Here is a 10,632-nt window from a genome sequence, read left to right as displayed (position 1 = left end):
GAGTGGTTAGTCATGTGACCTTCCCCATTGCCAACCAACCTCACAGTAGCCTATCCCGATTTGGATACTATTTTAACACATATCAAATTCTTCCAAGTTAAATAGACATTAACATCCAGTCCTAATGAAGGTATGGGGCAATAAATACTTCCAAAGATTTGTTAGTGGAAATAAAAATTGTTTCAACTTTAAAAAATTTTCCCATTGATTTGAAAAAGAGAGGAAGAAAGGGGGAGGGGAGGAGGTAGAAGCAGAGAGAGATAGAGGGAGAGAGAGAACAATAAATTGGTCATCCCACTTAGTTGTTCCATTTTAGTTGTGCACTCATTGGTTGCTTCTAGTGGTGTCCTGACCAGGGCCTGTGACCTTGGTGCACTGGGCAATGTTCTATCCACTGAGCACCCCACCAGGGCCTCAACTTTGTGAAAAGCGATTTGACAACAGATTCTATTAAAATGAAAAAAAAAGTACTTTTGTTCCCCTCAGATTCCATTTTGGGAAATCTCTTCCACAGAAATAAAAGTATTACTTCAAAGGATGTTACTGTTTATTGTTGCATTATTTGTAGTGGCTAAAAGCTGAAAATAATCTAAATGTCTAAATAAGGTTTAGCCAAAGTATGAAGTACTATGCAACCGTCAATAAGACAAATTGTATCTTTGTTATTGACTTCAAGGGATGTCCAACATACCCTCCAAAAAATCCATATGCATGACCTTGTACTTACAAGCCTATAAAAACTAAGCTGTTTTTCCTTAAAGGAGCAGAGGTGGTAAGTGACGGGGGAGCAGAGAATATTATGTTTTTCTCATTATATCTTGCTATTCTTCGCCTTGTTACAATTTATAAGACTTATGTAATTAAACTCAAGTAAAAGTGAGAAAAAAATGTAAACCTGAGAGTGTCAACTGCGTTCAGTAACCGGCCTCCAATCGGGGATGAAGAGAAGCTTCAGTAACATTGCAAGCCACGCCTACTTTACCCTGCCAATAGCTTCTCACATTTACCCTGGAAGGCTCTCTTTGACGCATGCGCATTTGACCGAGTTTTTTTCTAGCCTCTGAGGGGCGCTCTGCAATTTTTTGGGTTTGACCCCATCAGGCTACCGTTGTGAGGACCGGAACGGCACCTGAAGTTTGCTTCCGGGTATTTCTTTTGCTTCCCATTCCCTCCCTCACTCTTATTCCCCTCCCCCTACTCCCTTTTCCCTTTTCGTTTTCTTCCAAAGAGGCTGACTCCTGAGTTGTGAGTCTGGGGTCTGGTTGGTGAGAAGTGCTGTTGTAGCTGCAGGTTGAGAGGTGAGGGGAATTAACTGAGGTATTTATAGACCAAGGGCTTGTCTGAAATGTTTTGTTTGTAAAAGGAGGTTGGACAAGGGTGGGAAGGAAGTTTTCCCCGTGAAACGAGCGGGCGGGGTTGAGCTGGGCTTGCAGGAGCTGGGGGGGGGGGGCGCTTCTCTAAAATGGGTAACACGGTGTGGGGGGAGGGAAAATGGAGGCGTTGAGAACTGGCGCTGGAGTCGCATGGCCTTCTGGCTTCAATTTACTTGAACAGTTTGATGAAAAAAAGCAGCTGTAATTGGATTGTAGGTTTTAGGTAGCCACATTTTATTCCCAGGTTGATTTTTGGAGAAACCTCTTTGCAGCAGGCTTTTGTGTGCTTAAGTATTACACACTTTTTTTTTTAATGTTTATTTTATTGATTTTAGAGAGAGAGGAAAGGAGAGAGACAGAGATGACAGGAACATTGATCTGTTCCTGTATGTGCCCTGACCTGGGATTGAACTGACAACCTCTGTGCTTCAGCATGATGCTCTAGCCAAACGAGCTATCTGGTCAGGGCGTATTACACACTTTTTAAAAAATAAATTTCCACATGGAAGCAAGGTAATGAAGGGGGACAAATAAAGAGAAAACAGTTAATTACAGAGTGGCACCTTTCAAGGTGGAGGTATTTATTCATACTAGGCAACAGCATTCAGAGATTTATCTATCTAGTTTTAAGAAACACAGGTCACAGAAATACAGGCATGCCTCCTTTTATTGTGCTTCACAGGTATTATGTACTAGAAAGCCCGGCGGTCATACGAAATGACCGCTGTTCTAGATATTATAAATTGTAATTAAAATGATTTGTGCAAAGGTGTCTGCTAATTCAAACTGAATTACCCAGGGCAGGCGGCGAGGACGCCCCTTTGCTTACTGCCCCACGGGGTTTCCCCCTTCTACTTGCTTAATTGCTTAAAGTAAAGTGCAATTGAAGGAAACCACTGGCAGTACATTTCTTAAGAGCCACTGCTAGCTCAATAAATAAAGGTGATTTAAATAATAAAATGTTGCCTGACCTGTGGTGGCGCAGTGAACGTCGACCTGGAAATGCGGAGGTTGCCGGTTCAAAACCCTGGGCGTGCCTGGTCAAGGCACATATGGGAGTTGATGCTTCCAGCTCCTCCCCCCTTCTCTCTCTCTGTCTCTCTTCTCTCTCTCTCTCTGTCTCTCCCTCTCCTCTCTAAAAATTAATAAATAAATTAAAAATCATGAAAAAATAAATAAATAAAAATAAAACCATTGCAACCTTCAGTGACCTAAGGTCTGCACATCTGCTGGAAGACTTTAAAAAATAAAATAAAATAAAATGTTAATTCACATGTCAAAGATCTCTTTGTACACAACATTTCTTGTGTAGATCTTTCCATCATTTTTAAGCTCGCCTTACAGAGGACCATCAATTATTTTTAATTTTATATCCGTTCTTTCACAAACTCTTGAACAGGCAACATAAAGTTGACCGTGTCCAAATGCAGGCTCAGGTAAAAAAATGCCAATACGCTTAAGTGTTTGGCCCTGAGACTTATTGATGGTCATAGCAAAGGCAAGTTTTACAGGAAGTTGTCTACGTCTCAATTGAAACAGCAACCCTGTTTGAGATGGAGCCAAATCAATTCTTGGAATGACATGTATTTCACCTTTAGAGGAGCCAGTCAAAGACTTAGCTATTATGACATTATTTTTCAATTGGAGAACCTCTAGTCTTGTACCATTGCAAAGACCCCTTCTGGTGTTAAGATTTCTTTTTTTTTTTTTATTTTTTTATTTTATTTTATTTATTCATTTTTAGAGAAGAGAGAGAGACAGAGAGGGAGAGAGAGGAGAGAGAGACAGAAAGAGAGAAGGGGGGAGGAGCTGGAAGCATCAACTCCCATATGTGCCTTGACCAGGCAAGCCAGGGTTTCAAACCGGCGACCTCAGCATTCCAGCTCGATGCTTTATCCGCTGCACCACCACATGTCAGGCTGGTGTTAAGATTTCTTAACAGCACAATAATTGCTCCAATCTTTAACCTCAATTTGTGAGGTGGCATGCCAGAAGGCGGGACTATTTGAATGCCGTGGCAACTTCACCCCATTGGCTAGTACAGTTACGCAAGCAACCAATAAGCTATCGGCGACAAACAGACACTTAAGCCGCATATAATAAAGATTTTACATGCTGAAGGCAGAGATCCTCTACCAGTAAAAATATTATTCATTTTATTGCAGTACTCTCTTTATGAAGGCAGTTGGGAAGCCCAATCCACATACCTGTATCCTCCTCAGTAAATTGGTTCTCTTCAGTTTCCTAAAACATTATTTCCAGTGGCTCCTTGTCTCTATTAGATGCGGCTTAAGTGTCTGTTTGTCACCGATAGCTTATTGGTTGCTTGCGTAACTGTACTAGCCAATGGGGTGAAGTTGCCATGGCTGAACGCAAATTGAGCGTGTCAGGGGGAAGGTAAACATTTGTTTGCCTTGGCAATCATCTGTTTTACATAAAAACTACGTCTTAATGAAATTTCTTTTAAGAATGCCTCCTAGAAAATACAGCACTAAAGAGGAGAGAAAAGGAGCTAAAGCTGCACAAAAACGGCATTCTCGACAAAAAGAAACCACTGAGCAGAGAAAGACAAGGCTTGCTTCAGTCGCAGAGCAAATGCGTCTTTCTCGGCAAAATGAGACTGATGAGCATAGAGAAACAAGGCTTGCCTCAGATGCAAGACAAAAAAGGCTGTCTCGACAAAATGAGTCCCTTGAACAAAGGCAGGAGAGAAATGCAAAAAAACGACAGAGTAATGCTGACCGAAACGCAAAAAGGATTAAAACAGTTTCAAACGGAGAACTAAACAAAGGGGCGTCCTCGCCACCTGCCCTGGGTAATTCAGTTTGAATTAGCAGACACCTTTGCACAAACCATTTTAATTACAATTTATAATATCTAGAACAGTGGTCATTTCGTATGACCGCTGGGCTTTCTAGTTGCATTATATGCCCTCTAAAACTTACATCTTCTTCAATTCTATATAGTCTAGTGGTTCTCAAAGTGTGCACCAGGGTGCACCGGTGTGCCCTAGAAGATTTCCAGGTACACCCTGTGGTATTCTAAAGAAATATGTGCCTGTTGGGGACCAAAAATCCAAAAGGGTTTTTGGGGGACAGAATTGGCTGTAAACTGACAGTCTGCCCAACTCTCCACCACACTTACCTGATTAGGTTGCAAAAGGCTGTTAAGCTGTGGTGCTGGATTGTTTACACCAGTGGTCCCCAACCTTTTTTGGGCCACGGACCAGTTTAATGTCAGAAAATATTTTCACGGACTGGCCTTTAGGGTGGGACGGATAAATATATCACGTGACCGAGACAAGAGTGAGTCTTAGATGGATGTAACAGAGGGAATCTGGTCGTTTTTAAAAAATAAAACATTGTTCAGACTTAAATATAAATAAAACAGAAATAATGTAAGTTATTTATTCTTTCTTTGCGGACCGGTACCAATTGGCCCACGGACTGGTACTGGTCCGCGGCCCAGGGGTTGGGGACCACTGGTTTACACTACCCCCCATGTTCCCCAGAAAGACTGGAGGCAAGTTTCTTCTATCCTTTGTTTGGTGTCAAGTTAAGATGGTATGTATGGTGGGGATTTTCTGCACTCAACACAGTTAAGAGTAAAAAGAGAGGAATTCTTCAATGTATTGACAAGAAAATGAGAGTTTGCCTTTCAAATATATGCCCAAACATTGAAGAAATCGCTAGATCACATTAGGCTCATTTTTCTCATAAACACAAGAATAAAAAAACTTAACACATTCACTCCAGGACCTGCCGAATTTACTAAATCTTAGTAAGAATGTATCTATGTATATAAAAAGATAACTTTTCTGTCGTTTTTTTATTTTTTAACCCCTCTTTTTTACAAATTCTAAAAAGTATAACTTAAAAAATGTAACATAAAAATGTTTTTTAATGTCAGAATAAATTTAATTTTGTTGTATTTATTTTGTTTAATTACCATAGAGCATGCTTGGACTTTATTTTTTTTTCTTTAATATTTGACTTAATTATTATAACATATTTCTCAAATTTTTATATAGTGCACCTACAGTTATTTGTAGGATTTTAAATGCTCCCCGAGTTCAAAATTTGAGAATCACTGCTATAGTCTTATAGTATAATATGAGAAGTATACATTTTAGCATCATATACTGGAGAATAGGGAGAGGGAATATAAAATCAAACAACTATATTTGAATAAGAAGGAGTAGGAATGAGTTTTATTAGGGGACTGAAATTCTCTATTGTAATGACTCCAAAGGTAATTTTAGTTTTTTGTTCCATGTAGAGGATAACAGCATGTCCTCCCCTGGGTGCCTTGGTTTGGACACAGCAACCACTACAGTGGAATCTGAAGAGATTGCAGAGCTGCAACAAGCTGTAGTTGAGGAGCTGGGTATCTCCATGGAGGAACTTCGGCAGTTCATTGATGAAGAACTGGAAAAGATGGACTGTATACAGCAACGCAAGAAGCAGCTGGCAGAGTTGGAGACATGGGTAATACAGAAGGAATCCGAGGTGGCCCATGTTGATCAGCTCTTTGATGATGCATCCAGGTGAGGACTACATGGGAAGTAAGAGGAAATCTCTTCATTGGCAGACATTTTAAATGTATAATTCATCATGACATTATGGCAAGCACTTTATAGTTTACATGGTGCAGCGCTGTAGACCTTTTTCTTCCTCAAATGTTAAAAGTCTACTATTTTACCTCACAACACAACCACCCGTATATAGAATATTTGTGTATTTGAGCCTCATCCTAATATATGATCAGCAGTAGGGAGTCCAGGTCTTGAGTCCCTTCTCCTTCTTCCTCTTGAACTATACTTTAGAAGAATTGCTTTGTTTTCTTGATAGAATTGTCTAGGTGTAGTGAGGATTATAAAGAGTTACTGTGTGATGTAACCATGGAGCATTAATAAGCTCCTAGAACCCTGAATCTATTTCTAACCCCCCAGAATATTTGTTTCTGGTGCCCTGTTGTCACTTAGAAAACATTTTCAAATAGCAACAGGGCAAATGATAAGGTGCGGTTGAAAGGACCATACTTTGGCCTTATTTTGGGTTTTCAAGAAACTAGTCTGGAAACCACTTTTTAAACATTTTTCTATGGGAAAAGCATTCTAAGTTCTAAACAGAAACACTTGGAATATGGCTGTTTATAAATTGAAGGCAGCTTGTACTTAAATATATTAAATTCTAATAGCTTCTACCCCACCTCCTTCTGGCTTTGACATTTTCTACATGTGTTCCAACATTAGGGCAGTGACTAATTGTGAGTCTTTGGTGAAGGACTTTTACTCCAAACTGGGACTACAGTACCGGGATAGTAGCTCTGAGGATGAAGCTTCCCGACCTACAGAAATAATTGAGATTCCTGATGAAGATGATGATGTTCTCAGTATTGATTCAGGTAAGACAGGAAGCTGTAGAGAGGAAAGTCTCAGGATTGAAATTGAAACACTGGAAGATGAGCAAATAGAAGATAAAAGAAGAGAGGAGAGACCATTGTCATTAACTCCATATTCTAAACTGTTAGATTTGTCTGTTATAGGCAAAAATAGAACATTGTTAGTATCATAGATGTCATCCAATTTTCTGATTGAATTTTCCTCCTTTGTCATTCTATGAATGGTAGGTAATAGGATAGGTAAGTGATTAGGCTTTATCTTGAATTCTCTTGCTTTTCTTTATAGGTGGCATTAGCACCTGTGTATTTATTTCAAAATAGATTGTTTGGTTTTGTTTGACAGGTATTTTGTTTGTTTTTGTTTTTGCAAGAGACAGAGAAAGAGACTAGGGACAGACAGACAGGAGGGAGAGAGATAAGCATCAACTCATAGTTGCAGCGCTTTAGTTGTTCATGGATTGCTTTCTCGTATACGCCTTGTCCAGGGGGCTCCAGCTAATCCAGTGACCCCTTTCTCAAGCCAATGACCTTGGGAGTTTCAAATCTGTATTCTCAGAGTCCCAGGCTGATGTTTTATTCACTGTGCCACTACCAGGTCAGGCATTGGGGGTTTTGTTTGTTTGTTTGTTTGTTTTATTCAGTGAGAGAAGGGAAGGCAGAGACAGACTCCTGCATGCAGCCCAAGATTGGACAAGTCCAGTAGGGGCTGATGCTCTGCCCATCTGGGGTGTTGCTCTGTTGCTCAGCAACCAAGCTCTTCTTAGCACCTGAGGCAGAGGCTCTGGAGCCATCCTCAGCACCCATGGCCAACTCGCTCCAATCGAGCCATGGCTGCAGGATGGGGCGGGAAAGAAAGAGAAAGAGAAACAAGAGGGAGAGTGGTGGAGAAGCAGATGGGTGGTTCTCCTGTGTTCCCTGACAGGGAATTGAACCCAGGTCCATACACCGGGCCAACCGGCCAGGGATGGTGACAGTTTTTTGAAGGTATAATTTACATACTATAAAATTCACCCACTGTAAGTGTACAGTTTGAGTTTTAGTAAATTTATACAATACTTCAGTCTTTACCACAATCCAGTTTTAGAATAACATCACCCCCAGAAGTTCCCTCGTGCTGTTTGCTCTATCTCCACTGCACCCAACCCCTGGGCCCCACTGATCTGCTTTTTAGCTATTAAGTTTTGCCTTTTTTGAGATTTTCTGTAAATAGAATCACAATATGTCTTCTTTTGTGTCTGGCTTCTGTGGCTTAACGTAATGTTTTTGAAGTTCTTCCATGACTTGTTGCATGTAATGGTAGTTCTTTTTTTGTTGAGTAATACTCCATTGTATGGTTATATCATATTTTTATTCATTTCTCAATTGATAACATTTGGGTTGTTTATAGTTTGGGACTATTAGGAGTAATACTGCTATAAACATTGGTGTGTAAGTCTTTGTGTGGATGTTAAGTTTCAAGTCTCTTGGACATTCTACCCAATGGTGAACTTTTGTTAGGTTTTATGGTAGGTGTATGTCTGAGTTTTTAAGAAACTGCCATGCTCTTTACCAAAATAGTTATGCCACTTTCTATTCCCACTAGCAAAGTGTGGGGATTCTAGTTTCTCTACATCTTTGTCAATGCTTGTTATAGTCAGTTTCTTATTTTAGCCATTCTAGTGGGTGTGGTGGTATTAACATTATGATCATAGTTTGAATATCCCTAACGACATTGAGCATCTTTTCACATACTCATTTTCCATTTATGTATGTTCTTTGGGGAATTTTTGCTTTTTAAAAAAAATGGGTGTTTTTTTTTTAATTGATTTACAAGACTTAACATACTTTCGATGCAATTCATTTATCAGCTACATTTTATAAACATTTTCTTCTAGATATAGTTTCACTTTCTTAATGTTGTCTTTTTAAGAGTAGAAATTCTTGGGCCTGACCTGTGGTGGCGCAGTGGATAAAGCGTCGACCTGGAATGCTGACATCTCCGGTTCAAAACTCTGGGCTTGCCTGGTCAAGGCATATATGGGAGTTGATGCTTCCTGCTCCTCCCCCTTCTCTCTCTCTCTCTCTCTCTCTCTCTCTCTCTCAAATGAATAAAATGAAAATCTTTTTTTAAAAAAAAGAGTAGAAATTCTTAAGTAGGGTTGAGGGGATTTGTTTGTTTATTTGCTTATGGCTAATGAGTCATCCCACCAACATTTGTTGAAAAGTCTGTTCTTTTGGTACTGTTGTGAAAAATTAACTGGCCATATATGTGAGCATCTATTTTGTCCCATTAATCTAAATGTCTGTCTTTATACCACAGCACCACACTGTCTTAATTTTTATAGCTTTACAGTAAGTAGTAAAAGTACTGAATTAGTGAAGGGCCTCCAAATTTATTTGCATTTCATATATATGCCAAATAAATTTTAGTAATAGTGTGTCAGTTTAGTTTTTTTTGTGTGTATGTGACAGAGTCAGAGAGAGGGACAGATAGGAACAGACAAACCGGAAGGGAGAGAGATGAGAAACATCAGTTCTTCGTTGCAGTACCTTAGTTGTTCATTGATTAATTTCTCATATGGGCCTTGGCCGGGGGCTACTGTGAATGACCCCTTGCTCAAGCCAGCGACCTTGGGCTCAAGCTGGTGCTGTGCTTAAACCAAATGAGCTCACGCTCAAGCTGGAAACCTCGGGGTCTCGAACCTGGGTCCTCCGCATCCCAGCTCGATGCTCTATCAACTGCGCCACTGCCTGGTCAGGCATGTCAGTTTAGTTTCTACCAAAAAAAAAAATCTTTTTAGCCTGCTAAGATTTTTTATTTTTTTTTATATTTTTCTGAAGTTGGAAACGGGAGGCAGCCAGACAGAGTCCCGCATGTGCCTAACCAGGATCCACCCGGCACACCCACCAGGGGGCAATGCTCTGTTGCAACCAGAGCCATTCCGGCGCCTGAGGCACAGGCCACAGAGCCATCCTCAGTGCCCAGGCCAACCTTGCTCCAATGGAGCCCTGGCTGCAGGAGGGGAAGAGAGAGACAGAGAGGAAGGAGAGGGGGAGGGGTGGAGAAGCAGATGGGCGCTTCTCCTGTGTGCCCTGGCTGGAAATCGAACCCGGGACTCCTACACGCCAGGCTGACCCTCTACCACTGAGCCAACCGGCCAGGGCCGCCTGCTAAGATTTTTAATTGGAACTGTGTGGAATCTAAAGATTAATTTAGGGAGGAGTAGTAGTGCCTTTTTTTTTTATATAAATAAATTTTTATTTTAATGGGGTAACATCAATAAATCAGGGTACATACAGTCAAAGAAAACATTTCCAGGTTATCTTGTCATTTAGTTCTGTTGCATACCCATCACCCGAAGAGAGATCGTCCTCCGCCACCCAGGAGTGCCTTTTTTTAACTAATTTTTTTTCTTCTTCTTCTTCTTTTTCCAAGTGAGAGGAGGGGAGATAGACAGACTACCACATGCACTCCAGCTGGGATCCATCCACCTCCTTTCTAGGGTCAAAGCTCTGCTCATCTGGGACCAAGCTTGCAACAGAACTATTTTTAGCACCTGAGGTGGAGGCTCCATAGAGCCATCCTCAGCACCATAGGCTGATACATTGGAACCAATCAAGCCAGAGTTGTGAGAGGAGGAGAGAGAAGGGAGAGGAGAGGTGAAGAAGCAGGTGGTCGCTTTTCCTGTATGCCCTGTCTGGGAATCAGGCCTAGGGCATCCACATGCTGGACCGATGCTCTACCACTGAGCCAAATGGTCAGGGCCAATATTGCCTTTTTAATACTGAGTCTTCTAATGCATGAACACAGTATATCTCCACTAAGTATTTTATTCTAGCTAATATGAATGAGCTTATTTTCTTTCTTTCTTTTTTA

At 40.8% G+C, this 10,632-nt stretch overlaps 1 protein-coding gene across 5 annotated transcripts in view; it reads left to right on the top strand.

Annotated features, from left to right (window-relative positions):
* Positions 1–1,116: 1,116 nt before the first annotated feature.
* SETDB1 (SET domain bifurcated histone lysine methyltransferase 1) overlaps positions 1,117–10,632 on the top strand; it is a 36,264-nt gene continuing 26,748 nt past the window's right edge. For 2 of the 5 annotated variants that reach the window (XM_066268012.1, XM_066268008.1), the window contains exons 1-3: positions 1,159–1,298; positions 5,652–5,919; positions 6,628–6,779. In XM_066268012.1, the coding sequence (XP_066124109.1) occupies positions 5,663–5,919; positions 6,628–6,779 (409 nt within the window). In that variant the 5' untranslated portion in view covers positions 1,159–1,298; positions 5,652–5,662. The other 3 variants (XM_066268011.1, XM_066268009.1, XM_066268010.1) reach the window with 3 other exon arrangements.

The sequence above is a fragment of the Saccopteryx bilineata genome, chromosome 3 (genome assembly GCF_036850765.1).
Source record: "Saccopteryx bilineata isolate mSacBil1 chromosome 3, mSacBil1_pri_phased_curated, whole genome shotgun sequence".
Taxonomy (NCBI): Eukaryota; Metazoa; Chordata; class Mammalia; order Chiroptera; family Emballonuridae; genus Saccopteryx; species Saccopteryx bilineata.
The sequence above is the reverse complement of the archived record's forward strand: the minus strand, read 5'-3'. Positions and strand labels throughout refer to the sequence as shown.